Source organism: Cupressus sempervirens, chromosome 11 (assembly GCF_028749045.1).
Source record: "Cupressus sempervirens isolate cs-2001-9-10 chromosome 11, ASM2874904v1, whole genome shotgun sequence".
NCBI classification, from domain to species: Eukaryota; Viridiplantae; Streptophyta; class Pinopsida; order Cupressales; family Cupressaceae; genus Cupressus; species Cupressus sempervirens.
In genome coordinates this window covers 627369285-627394977 of record NC_143128.1, presented here as the reverse complement: position 1 = coordinate 627394977, position 25693 = coordinate 627369285, and the positions used below count along the sequence as shown (strand labels likewise).

At 33.5% G+C, this 25693-nt stretch overlaps 1 protein-coding gene across 1 annotated transcript; it reads left to right on the top strand.

The window, feature by feature from the left end:
• The first annotated feature begins 5655 nt into the window (after positions 1 to 5655).
• On the top strand, positions 5656 to 21962 carry LOC149531277 (putative F-box protein At2g36090). The gene is made up of 2 exons (XM_089808313.1): positions 5656 to 5709; positions 20751 to 21962. The coding sequence occupies exons 1-2, from the start codon at positions 5656 to 5658 to the stop codon at positions 21960 to 21962; spliced, it is 1266 nt and encodes a 421-aa protein (XP_089664439.1).
• The last annotated feature ends 3731 nt before the right edge of the window (positions 21963 to 25693 follow it).

Genomic DNA, 25693 nt, shown 5'->3' with positions numbered 1-25693 from the left:
AACTAATTTCTTCTGAGTGTGAAGCATGATTTGAAAATACTTCTCACTCTAAGCTGGATCCTTAGGTAGCTACATGATTGATATCTTAGGGTTCCTTTCTAAGCTTATTATCCTTTGGTTGGTCTCTTGTGTGAAAATTGATGGATCACACAATTTGGAGTTCAATGAGAAGGTAAAACTAGGGTGGGGATGACACCCACGACTTATCATTGAAGCAATATGTAACTTGCCAAGGTTACAAACTTTGACCATCATAAATGGTCTACCATGTGAGAGGCCTGCCTTGTTAAAGGCTCTAATACACTGTTAAATGTGACTTTTCTAAAGGATTTACAAATATTCACTTGGAATGTCACCCTGTTAAAGGATTTTCAATATGGTTGTTAAACCAACCTATCATCACAATATTTTCTTTCTCCTAATACAATGGCTAGAAAGTATAGTAGAATGTGTTGACTTGACAACTTACAATTTTCAATTAATGATTTTAGATCCTTGTTCTAAAAATTTGATCTGATCCTTCTAGATCTAATATGACTTTGTTCAAAATGTTGATACTCTTTTTTGATCAACTTGATTATGCAATGTTCTTCTTCTTCTTCTAAGTCTTTACACCTATCTAAAATTTTCTAGCATTCTCTCCTTGCATTCTCATACCATTCCATTCTCATTAAATTATGAGGTTTCAACCTCCTTAAAAAGGTTTTCAGACTTAGGGTTAGGTATGAATCTACAATTACAATTCATCCATCTTTCCCACTCAATTCCTTCCATTTTTTTGATTGGCTACATGTTGATATCATATGGAATTAAAAAAGATTTGATCTTATCTTTAAGATCCTTTGAGATTAATCATATGTTGGCTCAAAAATGGTTTATCATTTGAGTTTGTAAGGGCACAAACCCTTATGTTGATTCTCTGTTGCTTGGCACTTACTGATAACTAATGCTTGGCACATATAGGAATTTTGTCTTGCTCGACACCTATTCTTTACTTGCCACATATACTAGCTTAGCATCAATTATCGCTCAACACTTGAAATTTACTTAGCACTATCCATTTGCTTGACATTTGAATAACTCGACACCCGTTGAATTTTTAGCTCAACACATACTGTAGCTCAGCATCTATATTATACTCGGCATCAACTTAGAAATTTATTAAGTGTGTTGACACTCAATTATCAAAACCAATTTGAGACCAACAATTTTTTCTATTATTGTAGGCCTTTCTAAAGTTTATAAACCTTTTATGTCTTTCTAAAGGTTATAATTTTTTTTTATATGGATAGGTTTTAAACTTTTTGATATGGACCTGTGAATGATTGACAATGTGCTTACTAATCATGATGCCGAATTAAGAGATTTTGAGAAGAAAATTGGAGCCATGCTAAGACTTTTCAAGGGAAAATGTGGGATCTACATATGAGTTTTTAATTTCTCAATTAGAAACATGCATTATTTATTACAAATATCTATTAGGTATAAAGTTAGGTCAAATTAGCTTTATTATATTGAAGCTCTTTGGTTGTCATGAAAATTATATTTTATTACATATGTCTCACCACTATAAACATCATTGCTATGATAACTATTTATGATGCTTTGCAATCAATAGGTACTTACAAAAGATTAGATAGTATTTGTCATTTTATATATAATTAATATTCAAATTACTCCATGTTTTAGAGAATTCTATATTCCATCTCTTGATTTTGGATGTAGCTCTACTAAGTAACCTTTTAGGCATTTGCTCCATAACAAATCCAAGCCAAATTCCTAGAATCCAATGTTTGAAGATCCATGTAATGTGGTAAGATGATGAAAAGAGATGGATTATATAAAGTTGTATTTTTCATTGTAAAATTAGTATATCCACATTTTTCTTGGTATATGATCTGTAACTTATGATCTGTAACTTCTATCTACAATTTAAAAATTCTATTTGGAATGAAGTTTTTCTCAATTAAAGTGCTTCTTTGGAAAATGAGTATATTCACATTAGGTTTAGTCTATGGCCATGTTTTAGAGCATTCTATGTTCCATCTCTTGATTTTGGATGTAGTTCCACTAAGTAACCTTTTAGACATATGTTCCATAACATATCCAAGCTAATGCCCTAGAATCCAATGTTTGAACATCCATGCAATGTTGTAAGATGTAGCAATGGAATGGAGTATATAAAGTTATATTTTTTTTTGAGCATCTATGCAATTTTTTAAGATGTAGCAATGGAATCCAGAGTATATAAAGTTATATTTTTCATTGGAAAATTAGTATATCAACATTTTTCTTACATTTTTCTTGCTATATAATCTATAACTTGTGACTACAAACTGAACATTCTATTTGGAATAAGGTTTTGATAAAATTGAGTATATTCACATTAGGTTTAGTTTGTGTTCCATAAACTGTGACCATTAATTAACCATCCTACTTGGAATGAAATTGTGACCAATGGAAATGGTTTTTTTAGAAACTTATACCATCAATGATTATGTAATGTTTCCATCCAACAGTGTTTCTTAATTGGTTACCAAATTTAATTTAAAATAAAAAATAGTAAGACTAGAGAAAATATCAAAGCATTTATTCGTAAAATAGTTTCTTGTGTACATGTATTTTTGGTTGAAATATGAATGTGTTCATACATACAAAGAGTACCATAAAAATCATTTTGCCCATGTATAGGCCATGATAAACAAGTGTGTTTTTGCCTTGATGAAAATATGAGTGTGTCATTCCTATTTGACTATGGTTAGTTTTGGAGTCTTTGCATTTAAGGTTGAAACTTCTACCATCTTTGGTATGAATTTTGCTGCCTTGCAGCTCTTGTTAATGAATTTTATCTACTCTACCTATGATTCTTACTCAAAATTTAGAATGAAAATTTAAAGGGGGCTTCAAAATTTTTTATGGATATTTAAGTTAGTATATGTTTTCAAATTTATGCACTTTTTGACCCCCTCCTCTTAGGCAAGAGACTAATCTTTTGGGGTTGTTCTTTTCAATTAATTTGGAGATGGAGTTGGAAAACTGTACATTATGAATTATTTTCCCTCCCTGCCCTATGTGTGGTGTAGATCAATATATTATATACTTTTTGGTAAATTTTTCATTATTATTAACTATTTTCTAATTGGTCAATTTGATTTTTCATTGCAGTCTATTTTATTTCTATTGAAAAATTTGGAATAATTTTTCACATCCTTATCCAGTGGTTCTCCTTTATGACACATGTGCTACTAATAGAAAATTATTCAGGATACCAATTATTCAGGATGACAGATGCCATGAACCAATCTTCTTCATATTTTATTTCCCTTTACTTATGGTGTTCAATTTCTTTTTCCCCATCATTTCTTATGGTTAAAACTTAGTTTGATGGTTTAGTTTGATGTTTTTTTAAATTATGCCTCTCAATTTAAGGATTAGTTTTGTTGATTGCAAGATTTTTCTATTACAAAATTAGATATATCATTTTGATATTTTAGCCTCCTAGCATTTTGTAGGCATTGTAGAAACCCTACCTATCCAATGAAAAAAGAGAAGAAATTGAACTATAGGGAATAGGGAAATCAAAATAGAAATAGTAAAATAAAATAGAATAGGGCATAATAGAACAGAGAACTCAAGTGATAAATTGCTATTTCAATAACTCTTTTATTAATATGAGTACATATTACATTTAAACAACACTAATATAAAGCTCTCCTATTATATATCATGCATCTGCTGATCTATCATGGCTCTATCCTAAAAACACATAACCTCCCATATTTTATAGCTTACAAAAGATGGTTAAACTTGGAGTACAATGTAAGTTAAAAATTAGATTGCTAATTTGATAAGAACCACAAAATATTCTAGCTTTTCAAATGGTGGTAGACAAGTGGAAATGAGTTGGCACACTATAATAGGCTTGTGGATGCTTCTAGAAAGGAGATTATAAAACTTACATTGTAGGTAAATATAAAAAATCAGATTTTGTCAACAACAACTTATGATAAACATCAACTAGATTTTCTTAGAGTTGTTCTTCAATTGACAATGGGAGAAATTAGACTTAGTTCTAATACCACCCCTTAATTTTGATTGACCCGATATTTTATGTAAAATTTATCTTACAACACATAGAATTGTATATGCTTCCTATGAATTTCAAACAATTCTTTTGTCGAGGTTTTTGTGAATATATTGTTGGAATTTACAAGCGGGAAGGTTTACTTTTGAGGGCAGGGCGGGGTGAAACAGAAGTAAATAACTTTAAATTTTTGAAACATTTTAGCTAAGATCATACACATGTATCTAACATATCTACTTAACATGAAAAATAAAGAAATGCATGAAAATAGATAACACAAGATTTTGGTTACCCATAAACCCTCCAAAATGAGAAGGTAAAACTGGGGTGGGTCTGACACCCACAAATTATCACTGCAATAATATGTAACTATTTAAGGTTACAAAGATTTGAACACTTCCAATGGTCTACCCTATGAAAGGCTTGTCTTGTTACAAACTTTAAACTCTATTAAAAGTGACTTGGTTAAAGGATTTACAAACACGCACTTGGAATGTTACCCTGTTAAAGGATTTAGCACCTTGTTGAAAGGCTTACAACATGGCTATTAAAACAACCTATAATCATAGGATTTTCATTCCTAATACAATGGCTAGAGAGTATTAAAAAGTCTTGATCTACTGACTTGCAATCTTCAATTACTAATTCCAAATCCTCATTTTTCTCTATCTATTCCGATCCTTCCTTGATCTGATATGTCTCTCCTCAAAGTTTTGATACTCTATTCTGATCAACAAAATTCTGCAATGATGTTTTTCCTTTTCTAAGTCTTTACACCCCTTTTCATTTCTCTACCATTCTCCCATGAACTCTCACACACATACATGAATGCATCAAGGAAGATGTCTTTGATTTCTACTAATGCTTTCTTTTGGCTATACTCATTTCTAAGTATCTCCTACTTCTTTTTCTTTTCTAGTGCCTCTTGCACTTCATTTATCTGTGCTTAGTTCATTGTCTTGTAGTCATAACTTGGTAGGACTATTTCTTCATCAAGTGTAGAGTCTCCATAGTGAGGTACCCTTGCTACCTTGGTGGAGCTCGAGCTTGGTGTTGAAATTTTCTGTGGTACTACATTAGTGCTCGACTGCTTGGTAGGAGTCCCTTAGGTAGGAAAATTTACTAGAGTTTGTGTTGCTTCTTGCACTCTTTCCTTGGGGGTTTTCTCCTCCTCCTTTTTTTCTTCTCTTCTACCTTGATCAATTACAAAGAGTTAAGGATGTGCACCTTGGCTTTGTGTTGTAGGATCCTTTTTTCCCATTTTCTCCTTATCTTGCTCCTCAGTAGTTACTGTAATTGAAGTGTCAACCTTAGTAGTTGTGTCTTGTGCTAATTTCTCTTTTGGTTGATCACTTGTAGCTGTAGGAGTTTGTGAAGGTGGTTCTTGTGTGTTCGCCTTCTCCTTCATAATTTTATCTACAACTTTTTGTAACTCTTCTACACTCACCAAAATAAGATTTGTGCACAACTATGATTGCAAAGCTATTTGGTGAAGGATCTTTTTGAGATCCTCTATAGTTAATAGATTAATGTTCTTTAAACCTAAGGTGTCAAGAAAATCATTGACAATTATGGTTTCTGCAAATGCAGATGCTACATGTGGAGGACTGGGTGGTGGCAATTGGGTATCTTGGACACTCTATTTTTATTGCTGCTCCTTAATTTTTGCCTCATCACTTTTACGCATTTTCTCCTCCACTGTTACCTCTCTCTCTCTCTCTCTCTCTCTCCCTCTCTCCCTCTCTCCCTCTCTCTCTCTCTCTCTCTCTCTCTCTCTCTCTCTCTCTCTCTCTCCTTCTTCTTCTTTTTCATTTTCTTCTCCTTCCTCATCATCATTTATTCCTTCAAAGGGATCTTCTTGCCCTTCCTTGATAGTAGTCAATTGATAAATCAATTTCCACATTTGTGTGGACTTCTTTACAACACCCTCAATTTTATTCTATAGAATGTTGGAGGCTCTGTATTTGGGTGCAAATTTGCTCCCATGTTTATTGTTAGCCTTGCTTATTTGTCCTTTTGTAAGGTCTAGCATTACATGAGCCAATGTTGACTCCCTTATTTCCTTCTTTTTTTAAGGCAATAATGCCATTTATTTTCAACAATGGAGGTTAGCTCCTTAGGCATAAAATTTTATAGTTCAAGTGGGGTAGTCTGGAACATGGCCATCATAGTGTAGATAGATTCTTCCACTATGTTTTCCTCTTCTCTACTTAACTAATTAAAATCAATAGTCTTTAAAATAGTTAACTCTTCATTATCCCTTATATTATCACAGGCATTTTCAATATTATATTTGGTGGTGTGACTAACCACTCTGAATTGCTTATTGTTAGATTCTATCCTTTCTTCATCTGACTCTAGGGGTGCAACATATTTTCTTCTTTTCTTTTCTACTAGCCCTCCTTTTTCTGTGGCTTTTTTCTTTTCCTATTCCTTTCCCACTTTTTTTTTTGCCCTAGTGTCTACCCTTGTAGTAGGCTTGGCTGGGCTTAGCTTAGCTACTCTCTTCTTCCCTTTGGGTTGTGTAGTAGGTTGTTTTTGTGAATTTCTCTTCTTGGGTTCAGCCTTAGGTACTTCCTACTTGGCACTTTCCTCTTCCTCTACATCCTCACCCATGCCTTGGGTTAGTGTTAATGGTTCTTGACCTTCTTCTTCTTAATCATCTTCAACCTCTTCATTTTCTTCTTCTTCAACAGTGCCCTCACCAAATTTAGCCTTTAACTTCTTCACAAGTTTTTCCTTTTTCTTTAGTGTGGAGGTAGTCTTAAACTCCATGTCTACCTTTGACCTTACCACATCATAAGTACCAAAATGTGGTGCATTCTTGTCCACTTCTTCTACTAATAGTCCAGTTGTGGCTGTAGATGCCTCATCTATATTTATCTCATATCCAAGAGGTCTTAGCCATCTAAAACTTGGTATGGTTGCTTGTATGTAAGTATAATCAATGTCTACAAGAAAAAATACATCGTTTACATGTTGTTCTACCAATGAAATTGGTATCCTTAATGTCTATTTCATAGTCTTCTTGAAATATTCAAAATAACTTGTCATAAGAGTTTCAAAATTAGCTCCCATTTGTTCAATATATTCATTCACTTGACCTACTATAGACCTGTTGGTTTTCAAGCTTACTTTTCCAAAGGATGAAAATTTACTATGTACATAGAAAAATATGAAAATCAAAATTGCACCAAATTTGCACTGTGCTCTCTTAGTTCTCCTTATTGCTACTAATTTTTCATTGATCTATTACAATTGTAGTTCTACAAGATCATAAGTATGATCCTTTTTCACTAGTTTGTAACCAACATCTAATGCAATTCATAGTACACTATTAAGTCTGCTAGATTGATAAAATTTGGGAGAAATAACCCTAACAGTAAAGTCAACAAGAGGGTCTTGGATATTATCTATAGTCATTCCTCTCTTGTTCTATTTGGCACTTGTGTTCTTCTCAATTGCTTCCTTGGAATCACTTCTAAGGGTCTTTGGTTGATATAGGGTTGGATACCTTGTTACTCTATCTATAATCCTTTTTTAAAATTTCACCAGGCCATCTTCTAGCCATACACTTACATCATGAATCCAGCTATGTACAATTCTAATGCATTCTATTTTGAAGATAGTGGGGAATTCTAGGGCGTAAGTCAAACCCTTCTTCTCAATGATTTGGTAATCTTCTTTCAACACTCCATCTCCATATCTCTCATGGCTCCAATTTTGTAGTTGTAACATTTTCTAACATCTTCGACCATAAATACCTTAGAAGGTATAATAGATAGGGCTCCGACTAGGTTGTTTTTGTATGCCACTTTAGGTATTGGAATAAAATTAGGTTGTTTCACTTCATTTGACACTAGTTGGACTTCAAATGACTCTTTCTCTTATGGTTTCCTAGAACTGGAGGTCATTTATGCTATCTATGGTTTGAACACAAAGAAAATGTAAAATTGTGTAGCTCAACACTATTGTAAATACCTTGAATCAATGAAATTGTGTTGAATCACTATTGAAATCTACTCAAATGCTGAATTCTCTACTTTGAAGTCATTCAGCACTCTTCTTTGTCTTTGCTCTTTGTTTGTGATGAAGAAAAATGTTTCAAAATGCTATCATATACCCTATTTTCATAGCATTTAATGCTTCATGCATTTACAGTTGTCCACTTGACTTCTTAAGAATTTGTACATTACTCAGCTTTCATTGTATTTCCACCACTCAACATCCACTAAAGTATCCCTCACTTAGCTTCAACTAAAATTTCTCTTCACTCAGCTTCTACTACCACTCAGCTGCAGCTGATCATTTGGCTTCTACTAACTTTGGTAATCAACTTGGCTTGTACTAGGATTCTACTTAGCTTCTGAAGGAAACTTTTTCTAACTTGGCAACATTAGTGAAAACTTGAAGTTTTAGCTTTGCATCTCTATTCATGTTAATCTATTCTTTTCAGTACTTGCTTATTTTGGAACTGATCTATGATAAAGCTTTGTATATCAGTTCCACATGCCTTATTGTGCTTAGTTGGAAGAAGTGTGACCACTTGACCTTGTAGGTTAAGTGATCCCTTCATTTGATGTGTTGCTTCCATCTTTCTTCTTCCATGTATTATTCATTTCTCCTCTAACGTGTTCAACATCTACCTTCTCTTTTCCTTTATTAATCTTTGAGTTGGGTGTCTTTGACCTTGTTGGGCAATTCCTAATGATATGTCCAATCTTTAAACAACTGAAACATGTGGTTTGGCTCAGCCATCTACTGTAGTTTCCACTAAAATGTGTTCTTATGCAATTCTTAGGGATGTGTCCATAATCTTGACAGTAGTGACAGTTATACCTAGTGTTGTAGTACCAATTTTAGTAGTGTCCATGATTATTTCCCTTTGCTAGATGATTAGGTGTCCACATAGGCTTTTCTTTGCACTCAAAAGCTCTATGTCCATATTTCTTGCAATTATAGTAGTGACCTTCAAATCTTGGTGTTCTGATAGTCCTAGTCTTGTAGTCATGTGCTTAACATCCTTGCTTGTTGCATTTGTGATAGTGACTCACATTCTTAGGTTTGTCATGCTAATGGGATTCTTGCTCCTACATACATTAGAGGTATGTTCCTCTTTACCACAAGAATGACCAATAGGTTTAGTGTTCTTACCTTTGTTACTTCTTTCTTCTGTAGTCTTGGATAACTCTCCTTGTTGAATGCTGGTGTATCCTAGTCTTGAAGTGTCATTACTAGCTCTTAGTGATTTCAGTAGTTGTTTAAAGTAATTGATAGCCTCATTAGGTTTTTTGAAGCTCTTTGCAATTTCCTTCTCTCTTTTCAGGTCATTTTGCAGTTGTTCATTTTGCATCTTCACTGTGGAGATCTCAATATCCTTGACATTTAGTTCATGATGTGTATTCATCATCTGACTTAGGGTTTCTAGCTACATATTGGAAATTCTTGCAAGCTCAATTGACTTTTTCTCCAATCTATTGGCAAGGTTTCTCTTGTCTTCTTCAAGCATAGCCTTATCTTCAATAGCTTTTTTCTTCTATTCACTCACTTCACAAAGCATCATGGCTTGAGATTCTTGTTCAATCTTGAATGTTCTAATTTCTTCTACTTGAGCTCTACTCTTCTCCATTAGGTCTACTATTGCTACATCAAACTCTTTGGAATCTCTATTTGTAAACAATTTTGTTGTGTCAATCTCCTTTTATTGTGTATCATTCTCAGCTATGGCAATTTCTCTTCTTCTCTTTAGAGATTTTCTCAGTTCTTCACTAGCTTCTTCCAAAGTGTGTAAAGCAAGTTGTATATCAATCACCTAGTTTTCTATGACCTTCCCAAGTTTGTAGACTTCCATTTATAGATCTTTTCTTCAAGCTGTAAGGCTCCTTCTTGTGAGAACTTGGCTCTAATACCCATTGTTGGAATTTACAAGTGGGAAGGTTTACTTCTAATAGGGGGGATGAATCAAAAGTAACTAACTTTAACTTTTTGAAACATTTTAGTTGAGATCATTCACATGCATCTACAATATCTACTTAACATGAAAAATAAAGACATGCATGAAAATAGATAACACAAGGTTTTGGTCACCCATAAACCCTCCAAAATGAGAAGGTAAAACTTGGACGGGGATGACACCCACAAATTATCACTATAACAATATGTAACTATTTAAGGTTACAAAGATTTGACCATGTCCAATGGTTTTCCCTATGAAAGGCCTATCCTATTAAAGACTTTACACTCTATTAAAAGTGACCTGGTTAAAGGATTTACAAACACTCACTTAGAACGTTACCCTATTAAAGGATTTAGCACCTTGTTGAAAGGCTTACAACATGCTATCAAACCAACCTATCATCATAAGATTTTCATTCATAATACAATGGCTAGAGAGTATTAGAAAGTCTTGACCTGATGACTTGCAATCTACAATTGCTAATTCCAGATCCTTTTTTTGCTCTGGCTATTCTAATCCTTCCTTGATTTGATATGTCTCTCCTCTAAGCTCTGATACTCTATTCTGATCAATAGAATTCTGCAATGCTATTCTTCCTTTTCTAAGTCTTTACACCCCTTTACATTTCTCTAGCATTCTCCCATGAACTCTCACATGCATACATGAATAATGGGGTTTCCTCCTCCTTTTAAAGTTTTCAAAGACTTAGGGTAAGGTATGAATCTATGATCAATATTCATTCTTCTTTTCTTGCTCAATTCTTTCACTTTTCCTATTGGTTGAATGCTTTCTCCATATTTCTTATTGGTTGCATGTTGATTACATAGGGAACATAAAAGATTCAAACCTATCTTCAAGATCCTTTGATATTAATAATGAGTTGGCTCCAAAATGATTTACATTTGAGTTTGTGAAGGCACAAACTCATATGTTGATTCTGTGTTACTTAGCACTTACTAATTGCTCATGCTTGTCACATATAGGAATTTTGTCTCACTTGGCTCCTATAGTAATTCTATTTAGCTTGACATATATACTTTTCTCGGCACCTATAGTGACTCGGCATCACTTATCACCTGGCACTTGAATCTTGCTTGGCACATATTGAATCTCTTACTCGGCACGTACTATAGCTCAACATCATTTTAAAAATTTGTTAAGTGTGACCAATCTGAGACCATCATATATTTGCAAATTGATCTTCTAATCTACAAAATTTCATACATATTTCATTTTGATTTACCACTTTCATATGCTTAGTTTTCTTATGTAAAACATGGTTCTTTAATAAAGAAATGGAAGATTTATTGTCACAATATATTTGAGTTGGCTCTTCCTATTCATGTAGCAGCTCAGGCAAAATCATTCTCATTGAGACATGCTGACATGCTACTTCTGTCACTACAACATACTCTGCCACAGCCGATAATAAAGTCACAATGAGTTTCTTTTTTGATGCCCATGCAACTACAACCAAATCAAAACTCAACACAAACCTAGATGTGCTTTTCATATCATCAAATCTATTTGCTAAATTGCTATCAAAAAATCCAATCAGTTGGAAATCTAAAATTGATGTATACAAAATATCAAAATTTGTTCTTCCAACAATTTATCTCAAGATTCTTTTTCCATCTTGCCAATGAGTACTCATAGGAGATTCCATAAACTTGGATATTAAGCTTACAAAAAACATTTAATCAGGCTTTGATTGTTAGTTTGTGGTGACTGCTTAGGAAATTACTATAAATACTTCATAAAAGTTGTGGGCCCTATTTTATCTAGAATTTGGGCCAAAATGTAATTTTTAATTATAACCCTAAAGTGGTAAAAAAACTTGTATAAAAGGGCTTATGGTTAGGGACTCTTTTAGTGTGGTGATGCAAAAATTGTTTCTTGTCCTACTATTGAGCTATAAGGGATTACAGATTGTAAGTAGGTTGTAATCATTGGATCATAATAATATTGGACTTGCTATTTGGTGGACGTAGCCCAGGTATTGTGTGAACCACGCTAAATCTTGGTTCCTCTATTCTTTTTTGTGTGATCTATTATTTTCTGATTTTGCTTATATTTGTATTTAATTTTTATTTCTTTTTGTGGTTTAATCCTAACAAGTGGTATCAGAGCAAGGTTGTGTTTTAGTTATCCTTTGCAAGAAAGTCTCACAGTTGAGTGGGAGTCTCATGATTGAGTAGGAGCAGCAGAAAATGAGGGCAAGCTAAGGGTTGATAGGGTTTAATGGGAAAAAATTTTAGTTATAGAAGATGGAAATGTTGGACAATCTTTATCAGAAGGATTTATGGAAGTCATTAGAAGGTAAAACCAAGAATCAGGGATCTATGTATAATGATAATTGGGATCTTTTGGATAGAAAGACACCTGAAAGAATTCGATTATGCCTAGAACCATTGGTGGCATTTAATATTACAAAAGTGAAGATAGCATAAGAGTTGATGCAAACCCTAGCAAAACTATATGAAAAGCCCTCTGCTTTAAATAAGATATTTCTTATGAAGCATTTATTTATTATGAAAATGACAGAAGGTGGATCTATTGCAGATCATTTAAATGAGTTTAATACTATTACTAGTCAATTATTTTCTATGGGTATCAATTTTGACGAAGAAATTAGGGCTCTCTTGATTTTGTGTTCTTTGCCCAAAAGTTGAAATGGCTATGAGTAATTATGTTCCTAGATCTAGTATCCTAAAATATGATGATGTAGTCAGTGTTATTTTGAGTGAGGAAACTTGTAGGAAATCCTCAGGTGGATCTACATCAAGAAGTTCTTTGAATGCACAAAGCAAAGGGAGAATGATTGAGAGAGGAAGTAATTCTGAAAATCATAGGAAATCAAGAGGAAAGTCAAAGGGGAGGAGGTCTCAATTGAGAGAACTTAAGGGCTACTAGTAATATGGAAAACTAGGGCTTAAAAAGAAAGATTATTGGACTCAAAAGAAAAATGAAGGAGATAAACCAGATGGAGACAAGGAGGAAAATGTGGTAAGTAACAAATTTGAAGAGGATGCTTTGCTTCTGTCTTTAGAAAGTGTTGACGATTCATGTGTTTTAGATCATGGTGCTTCATTTCATGCTACACCTCATAGAGGTTATTTCATTGATTATGTAAAAGGGGATTTTGTGCTTGTTTATTTTGTAGATAATGAACCCGATTAGATTGTTGAAAAAGGAAAAGTTAAGATTAAGTTGCAAAATGGGAATCATTGGCTACTACATGAGGTAAGACATGTTTGAAGGCTAAGTAGGAATTTAATTTTAGTAGGGAAACTCGATGACGAATGTTGTATAGTTACTTTCAATGATAAAAATTGGAAGGTTTCAAAAGGTTCCCTTGTAATAGAAAAATATTTCAAAGTAGGCACCTTATATCTTTGTACAGATCATATTGTTCCTTCTACTTTAATTGTTTCAGAGAAAAATGAATGTTTAGGAACAGTTGTTGTAGTTCAGTAGGAAGAACAAATAGCTATGATAGATTATAATACAATACTATGGCACAACAAACTTGGACACATGAGTGAGAAAAGTATGAAAGTACTTCATTCAAAGAAAGTTTTACTAGGTCTGAAGTTTTAATATAGATTTCTATGAAAGTTGTGTGTATGGAAAACAAAAGAGTGTGAGTTTTGTGAAGACTGGAAAGGAAAATAAAAGGGAGAAATTAGAGCTTGTGCATACTGATGTATGGGGAGTGGCTCAGGTATCCTCCCTTGATGGCTCTAATTATTACGTAACATTCATCGATGATGAAACTAGAAATGTATGGTTTTATTTCCTTAAACAAAAATTTGATTTATTTTAAACTTTTAAGAAATGGAAGTGCTTGGTTGAAAACAAGATTGGTAAGAAATTAAAATGTCTTAGATCTGATAATGGCGATGAGTATTACAGTTATGAATTTGAAACTTATTGGTCCAATAATGGTATTCATAGACAAAAAAATGTTCCAAGGACTCCACAAGAAAATGGAGATGTTGAACACATGAATGAGACTATAATGAAGCATGTAAGGAGCATGAGGTTGCATGTTGGGTTGCCCTTACACATGTGGGTGGAGGCTATCAGTAGTATTGTATATTTGATTAATAGAGGTCCCTCTACCCCTATGGGTTGTGGTATTCTTGAGGAAGCATGGAGTGGTAAGAATGCGAGTTAATTTTAATCAAAAACTTTGGTTGTGAAGCATTTGCTCACATAGATTCTGAAAATAGAAGCAAGCTGGAAGTTAAGTCAGGGAAATGCTTATTTTTTGGATATGGCATTAATAAATTTGGTTATAGGCTTTGGCCGGATTTTGAAAATTGTAAAATTGTAAGAAGCAAGGATGCCATATTCAATGAGAAAGTGTTGTATAAAGATATTTTGCAGCAACATGAGAAAAAATAAGATGATTATGTAGTTCTTGATGATACTACAAAAGATGATGTTCTAGCCATTCCTCATGATGTACAACAATTGCGACAACAAATACCAAACACACCAGTGAATGTTAGACAATCAACAAGGCTAATTAGACCTTGAAAAAGATTTTCTCCCTCTTTGTGTTCTATTTTACTCACTAATGATGGTGAACCTAAATGTTATGATGAAGCTGTGTAGGTGGATACTAAGATTCAGTGGGAGTCTACAATGAAAGACAAAATGGACTCTTTGCTAAAAAATAAGACATGGGATTTGCAGAAGTTGCCTGTAGGTAAAAGGGCTTTATAGAATAAGTGATTTTATAGGTTAAAAGATGACGATGGAGGTAAGAAAATATTTAAAGGAAGGTTAGTTGTAAAAGGATTTGCACAGAAAAAGGGCATTGATTTTGATGAGATATTTTCTCCTATTAATAAAATGACTTCTATCCATATTGTTTTTGAGTATCATGGCTACTTAGAGCAGCTTGATGTTAAAACAACCTTCCTTCATGGTGATTTGGATGAAGAGATATATATGGCTTAGACATAGGGATTTGAAGTCAAAGGTAAGGAGAAATTAGTGTGTGAATTGAAGAAAAGTTTATATGGCTTGAAGCAAGCACCTCGGCAATGGCATTTGAAATTTGAGAGTTTTATGCATGAGCATGGATATAGTAGGTTTCAATTAGATCATTGTGTTTATTTTAAGAGGTTGAATGATGATGGCTAGATTATTTTATTAGATACTTGAGAGGAATATCCAATAAGTGTTTACACTTTGGGGGCTCTATTACTAAGTTATAGGGCTATATTGATTTAGATTTGGTAGGGGATATTGATACTAGACAGAGTACTACAGGTTATGTATTTACTATTGGTAACTTCAATACAAAGAAAATACTTCATCAATCTTAAATCAGTCATATCAAACTCCATTTTCATGGAACTCTAAAAATTCTCTATAGAAGGATCTTTGGGAAAAAATAAATCATCAAAATATATGAAAACTATAAAGATTTTCATTTTTCCTTCTTGATTGACCTTTATATACAAGGTTGGATCACTTGGACTCTTTTTGAATCCTTTTCTACTCAAGTATTCATCCATCCTATTGGTATACCAGACTCTCAGAGCTTGTTTCAATCTATACAATACCTTATTTAATTTGTAGACTTTATCTTCTTGTCCCTCAATCTCATATCCTAAAGGTTATCTAACATAAACCTCTTCTTCCAAAAGGCCATTAAAAAATGTAGACTTTACATGCATTTGATGCATTTTCCATTTATTTTGTGCTGCAATAGCCCATACCATTCTAACTATGTCAAGTCTGGCAATAGGTTGGTAAAAGTACAAACATGTGTCACCCTTTTACAAAGGAAAAGGGTAACATCAAAAAAAGTTTTAAACTTCAACAATGTAAAAACCATATTTCTATTTTTAATTTTAAGTTGGTGTAAACTAATGAAATGTGTATAAAAGGATGAAGTGTATGTATGTTATTTTTTAAAAAAATTAAAAAATAAAAATAGTATGTTTTTATAATTTTCAATGACCTTTTTTAACAGTGTTAAAAATAAAGAAAATTAGGGATAATTGCAGATAAATGTATTTTCATCTAAATTTGAACTATGTTGTTGACCAAATGTGCACCTAGAACTATTAAAAATAAAATTTCAAAAATATTGTATATTTTGTCTATTATAGCTATTTAAAGTTGAACTTTTCATAATTTAACAATTTTTCATTCCCACCATCTTTTCCCTACTAAATCTATGTTAACAATTACAAATGTTATATATTATTGAAGAGGAGTCCCTCTTCTAGAACAATTAATCATTTAAAAAAAAATTCATTATCATCTACTAATTTTCATATTTTTTTGAATGTGCATCATCTTCAATGTTGAAATACCTACTTGCATTATTTTGCAATTATTTTAATCAATACTAGGTCACATATAAAAAAAAATTAATATTGGCATAATTATGACTACAAGCTCTATCCAGTGGTAGTTTTTATTTTTTTTGAAATCCTAATTTTGATGATGAAATTGGCCTCTGAAGTGTTAAGTTCTTCATAATTGCAAAAACCATGAAAGAAAGTGCCACATAGGATGACACCTAGATAGTTCTAGCCAGATCTGATATGGCCATACTCAATCCAGATAGATCCCATTCGGTTGGATTATGTAGACACAAAAACCCACACAAGCAAGATCACCCATATGACTTGGTTGATAAACAATTGAAATACATGGAGAATTATTAGATAAAATGTTTGCTAATTTTCTTGGATTGTAGGAATTAGGTATAGCACCCCTAAACACTAAATTGTGTTGCATAATTTTTTTAATGAGACTAATGATGCTACTACTAGACATCCATTGGTACTACTTGGAGTAGACCTCATGACCTCATGTTTTACTACAAGATATTCCCAATCAAGGTACCCAACTGAAGAAATGATTACTAATATTATACATCAACTTTTTCATTTAATAATGAAATATTATTTGCATAAATTATTTATAGATTCTAGAACAAATTAGTCAATACATATAAATTATAAATTATTGTATATTAATTTGCAGCAAAACCAAGGATTATAAAGGCCTTTGAAAAAGAACAATTAAAATTTTCAATATAGTTTTCTCCAAAGTTGGTTGGCACATAATTAAAGGGGAAAAGGATTAGATCTATTTATGAATGAAATCTAGCTATAAGATAAATCTCCCTTAAAACTCACCTAAGAACTACATTTAGACTAAATGTGTCACATCATCATCAAATAGAAAATGCAAGAGAGAACCACTTACATTAAAGTGGAAAAGTCAAACTAATCATTAACAATAATTATGAATACAACATTTACATGTTGATCATCAATTCATCTTTCATGTATCCATGTTATGACATACACCATTTAAAGATTTCTGATTCAACTTACATCATTACAACGGTTACATAAATTTTTACACCAATCTATAAACTCCCCAGCCTGACATAATAATTTAAAAATTACAAACACAATTAAGAAATTAGGGAGATAGATTATTTTTTATGGGAGAAACAAAATGTTCTGTTATGATATCTAGTATAAGGATGGGAATCTTTTAGCTACAAAATATTTTCATTGTATCAAAGAATCCTAATGTAAAACAATGGCACAAACTTGCACAATCAATTTATAAGGAATGAATGGCCTCTGCCTTGCTAGGAAATGTGAGGGTGAGAAACCTTAAACATTTAATTTAGGTGGCATTCCCTTCTCTTAACCATGTACTTGACCTGGTGATTTAAATTCCCACACATTCCAATAATTCATTTTGATAGTCTACACACGATGGAGAGTAAAAGGAAGGAGCTGAATTGTAGATTGGTGGAGGATGACCAACATCCTTGAAACTAGCTCTACAAGGAACTAGAACCCTATGAGAATATGAAAAGTTCATTAGGTGAGAGATATATTTTGTCATTCAACTAGAAGTGGAAGGAAGTAGAGGTAAGGATGTAGCATTTTCCAAATTTATCATTAAACCTAATGACCAATTGAAAGTCTAAATCATAGGGAAAATATTAGACTATGAAACAATGTCTTTTTTCCATTTACAGATTTTAATAATGCATTGTCAAGAATTTATTTAAATAACTAGCTTTGAAACGAGTTTGGGGATAAAAACTAGAGCATAAGAATTATTTTTTCTATATGATGTAAAGGGGCTTATTTAAATTAATCTTTTGTAACCCTAGCTCCCAAAAGGCCATAATGGATAAACAATTCTAGAAGGTTGGGAACTGTGAATCCAGAGGTGTACACTAGTTGATGGATCTAATGAAGAAGTTCTACCCCTTTCAAGCCATAGATGGATTACAATTGTCAGCCTTTTTCTAAAACCTTATCCTTCTATTGATAGAACCAATTGGAAGATCTTTAAATTTTGACCAATCCAACACCTTTGTTTTGAATTTGGATATTAAAATTTTAACCTACAATTACACTAGTCTGGAAGGCCCACATAATACATGTTTAGGGATTGGTGAAATTCCCCTTGTTTACCTAGTGTTGTAAATGGGTAGTCTCAATGCCTATTATATATGTAGGAGGGAGGGCTAAGGGAGGAAAGACTACGCCCATTAAAAATGAAGTCTTCCACATGAAGTTTAGCAATAGCCAATATTCCTAAGCTGCCTCCAAAGATCAAATATGTCATTGTTCCTCAACTTTCTCGCCCTTGCCCCAATGAAATTACTTTAGATCCTAAATATTTACAATAAATACATGATGTTGACAAATCTTGAGACTCCTTAGATAATATTAAAGAGACACTAATTACTCTTCTCCATTGAAGGAGTTGCAATCCTTAACAAAAGTGCAATCTTTGGATTTTGGTCTTTTCCTTAAGTCTTCTAATCTTGTCCTTTTCCCTCACAATGCCCAATAGTTGGCCCCATGGAATATCAAAGAGAGGGTTAAATGTGCTAAAATTGTGTCATCAATGTAGTAAGTATTGAATCCTTTCTCTATCTCTCTTTGGGAAGGGAAGTGATTGCAACTCCCATAGTTGTTGAACCCCCTAAGAATTTTGAAGTATGTTCTTTGGGATCTAATTTTAGTGAGCCACCTGATATCCACATTGAAAAAAGTATTGATTATCTTAATAGTGAGTAATGATTACATGACTATTCAATTTTTTTGTTTCTAGCCACCCCACCACTACCTCCTCCAACTAAGGAAGGGTTACTCTCCTTTAGAGCCATAGGATATTTACAACCTATCTATCAAAACTTTCAAGGCAACTACCATATTCAAAATTAGATACAACTAGTTATCTCCTTAGTAGACCTATAGTAGAGGAGGTCTCCAATGTTGGGGCCCTAGTTGAGGATGACACTATTGTTTATAATTATAATAAAAGGAAAAGGGAGAAAATGAAACCAAAAGAATATGACCCCCTTATGTTGGAAGGAGAAGAAATGGTGAGAAGAAAGAGAGGCATTCCTCCCATTTTAGGAGGAAATCCCAAACCTTCCAGAATGGAAAGGTACAAGATTCCTAATTTCTTTAGATGTTTTCAGGCCCTTGTAGAAATAGATACATAATTTATTGCTGTGGATAAATTTAAAGTCACTTCTTAGAATGTCAGAGGGACAAAATCCTCTAAAATAAATTATATTATTTAAATATTTATTAACTACGCTAAAGAGATTGATGTGTGATTCTATTAGAAGAAATTAAATCACTAGGATTTGCATTAGATATTGTACTAAAATATATTTGGAAATTTTCTTATGCATTTTCCACCAAACATCCTAATGATAAGAGTGGACCATCGATTTTTGTGGGGACTAGGTGGAAGAAGCTAATTAACCAATGGGGCAATTCTCCTTGCAATTAAGCTACCTGAATTTCATTTAAAACAAGTGAATTTGAGTTTGGCATTATCTTAGTTTATGCCCTTAATGAACATTATGATATAATAAAAAATTGGCAATGGCTCTCATCTCTTCCCAATATTCATTGGATTCCTTTTGGAGATTTCAATATGGTAGAAAGGGCACAAGATAAGTCTAATGGGCTAAAATTTGAATGTAGAAATAATGAACATTTTGTATGTAACAAACTAATGGGAAAAATCAATCTTATAAATCCCCTTACTAATTTGAAGAGTTAGTCGAAGGGTATATGGTTCACTTGGTCAAACTTTCATAAAGGTGATAAAAGGATTTGCTCTAGATTAGACATAATCTATTTTAATAGAGACAATTAGACAATAAGGACAAGTGAAGTGTAAGATTCCTTTTCGAGGATTTGTCAATATTTACAAGTCAAACTAATGTCATGTCTGAAATGTAAGAAATCTAATATTTAAAAAAATTGACGTTTTCTTTTAAATATGATAGAACAATACATTCTTATGACATTTAAAAAAAAAAACAAAATAAAAATAACTTTATTTTTTAATAAATATAATTTATTTATAAAATATAATATTCAAGCATTTCCAAAGCAAGTAGACTTTGACTAACATTTATTAAGCTTTTTCGTTTTATAATGAATTAATTAATTTATAGTACAAATATATTACAGGACTCGATATTTGAAACACAAAAGTCGACGTACATACACCCCCCCAAAACTTGTGAAATAAAGCATAAGACAAGCTAGCGTTCACACCGACGCGTTTAAATCATTTTAGTTCCCCTAGAAAACGCGAGATTAATGAATTTTACAAAGATTCGGATGCGAACTCTGCGTACTGAGAAATAAACATTATTGAAAGTGGCGTTCGAAAACACCAAAGCCAAACCAATTTGACTCAATCAGCTCAAGAAAACAAAGGGAAGGCAACAAACATAACTATATTGAGTTTCTCGCGTCTCAGAAACTCCGAAGTTATAAGACTGGTTTGATTGGGAGAAGTACCAATTTCAACATGACTAATTTAGACGACTATGTTCTCACAGAAATCTTAGGTCGTGTGGATAGCAAAACACTTGCAAAAGCGGCCTGTGTTTCTTCACAGTTTTGCTCCATTTCAAGCCAGGAGAGTTTGTGGGAAGATGCGTGCTCCGTTCGATGGCCTTCCACACAAAACCCACTGTTAAAAAATCTCATCTCTTCTTCACTCGGTGGCTTTAAAAAATTCTACGCAAATAGTTTCTCTGTTATTAATATATCTTCTGCTGATCATGAGGCCATTCCAAGTCATTATAATCAGCATGATGGTAGCATGGAGGCTCATGAGTCTAGTGATTTAATGTGGGTTGTGGATGTGCATTACGATAATAAACCCCTCTTTTCCAAGATCGTGTGGGGGGTTCCACTTGCAGGCGATTGTCCAGGGTGGTTCCTTCAATCCCCTTTCCAGACTGACATCATTAATCTTGAAGATGTCATGGATACTGATGGAGATGGTTTGCCCACAATCATTTCAGTCTATGGGGTGAGAAAAGAGGGTGAAATATGGAGGAAATTGATGGAAAATATAAAGTTGAGCTGGATTCTAATCAACAAGAGAACGGGGCAGACCGCTAATCTTTCAAGTTGGATTCCCTTGGCAGAGCAGAGACAGCCGGCTTCAAGAGTGAAATTTCTTGTGCAATTTGGCAGCTTATTACCTGCTGTACTGGGCATATTGCCATGCAAGAACTTTGTAAAATGTATCGTTGAGATGAAGTGCAGAATTTCATCCACCAGTTTGAAGATGAGTGAAGTTAGCGTCCGCTTGGAAGACGTGAGTGGAAATGATGTAAATGGAAGCAAAGGTTTGGAAATCTTGGGCAGAGCTCTGCGTTACAGGAGAATTAATGGCCATAATAAGGTTTTGGATTTGCAGAGAAAAGGCTTGACACTAGAAGAGAGAAATTTCAAGGAAGTTGCCGTACCAACACAAGCCCATCCAAGGAATGTTTGGATCGTAAGTTACATCATTGCATGTGTTCCGTTTTATTATCTGAAATCCCTCCTTCGTGCCGTGCTAGCCAAGGATTAAATGTGCTCATTTCCTATTTTTGTGCAAATGTTGATCAATGAGTAGGATGTTTATTCTTGTTGGATTGCATCAATTTTTGTTTTGTGGAAGTTGAATAGAGACTTTGGACCAGCTAGTTCTGAACCTTGAAATTAGTGTGTGGAACAAGAACTTTGAAATTAATGCACGGTGATTTACGAAAAAAACAATGTTGTAGAAAAGTATATGGCGTTGGCATCTGTGGATTCTGAGGAAGATGATTTCGCTACAATTGTCTATTTGCTCCTGGTGCATCTCATAGGTTCAAAAACAGATGACACGGTTTTGAAAACCGTGAGCAGAGCTCCCTCATTCTAAATTCATTTTTTTTGTCTTTTTCAAGGCATCGATTTATATATACTTGTTTCGACTTTAACATGTCACTGGGGATTCCAATTCATTTTCAGGTCCTCGGTTTATATTTACTTGTTTCCAATTTTTGGCACAATCAGCAGCAAGTGGCTCCATAGTTGAGCTGGACGAAGGCTTGTAAGATAGTGAAAATTGGGTGATTTATTACAATTTTTTGAAGCACTTCATTGACTATAATCCTCAAAATTCTAGGCTGTTCATTCCTCCTCTAGCAAGGGAAGTCACATTTGATTATGTTATGACAGATGAAGACATGGGAGTGATATTTTTTTTATAGAGTGCTACCAATATAGTAATTTTGGAAAAAAACTCTTGCACCAATGTACGACATGTGTTTTATTCCAGTCAAAACTGTGCCAACATTTCTTTCTAATGCATTTGATCTATTGTAGTCTGTGGATGATATTATTGTATTCTGTGGATGATATTATGAGTATTTGAACAGGAAAGTTTTCAGGAAAGGAATTTTTCAAAAGATGCGCTTCAAATTGTTTTTTAGACCCTGTTTGGCTATGGGAATAGGAATAGGGGAATAGGACTGGCTATTCTAGAATACATACTTTGGAATAGAAAATGGGGCTACGTATTCTTGTTCTCTATTTGGTTCAGCCAATATTTGATGGGGAATTTGCGGACCCCGAAATTTATGTTTTCTAAAATAAAATAAAAGTGTAATAGGAATACGTATTCCAATAACACCTATTTGGGTGGAATTGCAAAACCCCATTTTTTGAACAAAATTGGTATACGTATTCCTATTTTACTTTGTATTCCACTTCCAATTTGGTGCATTCAAACGAAGAATTTTTAATTTTAAGAATTTACATATGCCTATTCCGCTTGTATTCTCGTTGCCAAACAAGCCCTTAAAGAATTGTGACTTATGGGATATTCATGTACATTTGGGAGGTTTGTTTATATGGAACCCAGTGATGAAGGGTCCTCCTTCCTTCACTATGTATGAAGAGCTTCAAATTCCTTCATACTTATATGCTTTGATTTTGTAGGGCCATCAGCCTAGAGCAAATAAGACTCTCATGCTTTTAGATCATGATCATCTACTTTTGAATTCATAACCCTTTATGTGTGATGTTTAAGAGTGGCCCTCCTAGTGTCCCTTGTTCAAATATCATGCTTATGTTGGTTGCCCCTTGAGCCAAACACCCACATACCACCCTGACGGCTTAAATAATAGTCAGAAACATTGAATGCAGGTAGGTGAGTTCAAACTTGAAATGAGAGGGAAAACATTTTTGCCAAGAGACAAAAGGAATCAATCTGATTCATGATAGAGTAGAATGATTGGACCAGTTGTAGAGTAAAGCAAAGAAGTGCAAGAGCACAAAGTAGAGAAGGAAGTCTATTAGTAGATCAAAACAGAGTTCAGAAGATAGAAGGAAGCTTTAGCACATGTTGGACCCTTTTGTTATTCTGTAAGTTCATATTGATTCAACTTGTGGAGCAGTAATTATTCCAAGAATTGTTGTATGAAGCCATTAGACCTGTAAGTTTAAAGTTTAAAGTTTTAAAAGTTTGAAGTTATTTAGGATTTTTCTAGTTGAAGCTAAATGCTCCAAGATTTTGTAATAGTTTTGTTGAAGAGAATAAAAGCAAGCAAGCAAGTAGGCATACCTGGCTAACTGTTATCTTCCTTCTACTTAACATTACATGTTTTAAATTTAAGATATCCATACTTGCAAGTTTTTAAGTTTTTTCCTCTAAGTTTTAATGGCAGTCTATTATACTACTCACTTGGTTTAGCCTTTGACTGGGTTCTATCTTTGCGGTTACTGTTGAGCTCACTCAACATCCTCTACTGCTGAGCATCACCTTACAGTGGTAACCAAGCTCACTTGGCATGCACTGTGATGAGTTTCCCTTAGTGTTGAGTCACTTGGCTTCCTTTTGTGCCTAGCTTACTCGACACCTCCTACTATCACATAGCACCCTCTTATGCCAAGAAAAATTGTCACTCGACATTGTCTGGTGCCGAGTAAAATTTTAAGAGGTTGTGACCTTTTTCTCACATGGTATTAGAGCTATGAGGCCCCACATCCACAATGAGTTAGGGTATTATATAATTAATTATTATATACCTAAACTTTATCTTAAGTAAACTAGAGATAATAAGCGACTTAATAATTAAATAAATACGATTTAATTAGTTTGTTACTCTAACAGTAATAAATTGGGGAAAAATAGATTTCATCTAATGCTGAAAATAAAATTCTCATTATTATAAATAATTAAATTTTTTGTCCTTGCTTTCTAAAGGTGGGGATTAAAGTCTTCGATCCTCATTTTACCTTTTTTTTGTTACCTTAGATATGAGAAAATGACAAAAAAAGACATTTATACTATGGTTGAGAGTAATATTTTTATTAAAATGAATTTTTGAATTTTTACTTATGATTGGCTACCTCCTTTTTTCTGATAATCTTTTTATTTTATGTGTCAGGAAATTTGCTAAAACCATAAGGGCGAGTGGAAGAAGCCTGGAATATTTTGGAGACAAGTATCTGAATGTTTTGAAGGGCACCAACTCTACAAGACAAATGGCATCAATGTGAGAGAAAACCCTAGAAAATCAACATAAAGAGAGGGTAGCTTTTTCCTAGGTTTTTCTTTGAAAGTAGAGAAATAGAGGCAATAAAACTTATCAACAATCACTAATGCCTAACAAGCCCATTGCAAAGTAGGGAAAACATGCACATGGTGTCTAAATAAGAGTTAAAGAAGTAAAGGTGAAGGTTGTTCCTTTTGTATTTATTTTTTTAATTCCCTTATTTCAATTTGTTTTATTCTTTTGCATTCAATTCATTTATGCTAGTGCTTGTGTTTCTAAAAAGATAGCATTTGAGTAGTCATAGATATTTATTTATTATTAAAAATAATAGTTTCTTATTAAAAAGACAAAAAATTCTTCTCGGTCTTTGCTTCCTTCCTAGTTCCATGTCCTCTCAGTCGTCAAGGGTGGTCCCCCCACCCCACCTTTAGCCCCCTGCTAGAGTTGGCTCTTATGTGCTCGGATTTGGAACTAGTTTTTCTCACTAAGTCTGAAAATGATTGTGACCTCCACTAGGAACATTTTACCCTGACATAATAATGCACTATCCCTAATGATTATGCATGTTTGGGCCCTAAACCCCTCGGCAGTCCCCTGTTAACATTTGTAGTGGCAACAACCCTACTTCAAACTAGTCAGGGGCTATTATTGAGTCCAAGTTTCCTATGGACTCTAGTGAGAAACCCATGATCTCTCTAAGGGCCATTGATCTTTTGATTTCACTATCAAACTTAATGGTTAATTTTATTTCCTTGGGTTTTACACTATGCCTTGT

What these genes read in the sequence shown, in the direction of transcription:
- LOC149531277 (XM_089808313.1), top strand. Translation starts at nt 5,656, where the DNA reads ATGGTTTCTGCAAATGCAGATGCTACATGTGGAGGACTGGGTGGTGGC. An exon ending in GACTGGGTGGTGGCAATTGG is followed by an intron (nt 5,710 to 20,750) that starts GTATCTTGGACA and finishes CATTATTGAAAG; the next exon opens with TGGCGTTCGAAAACACCAAA.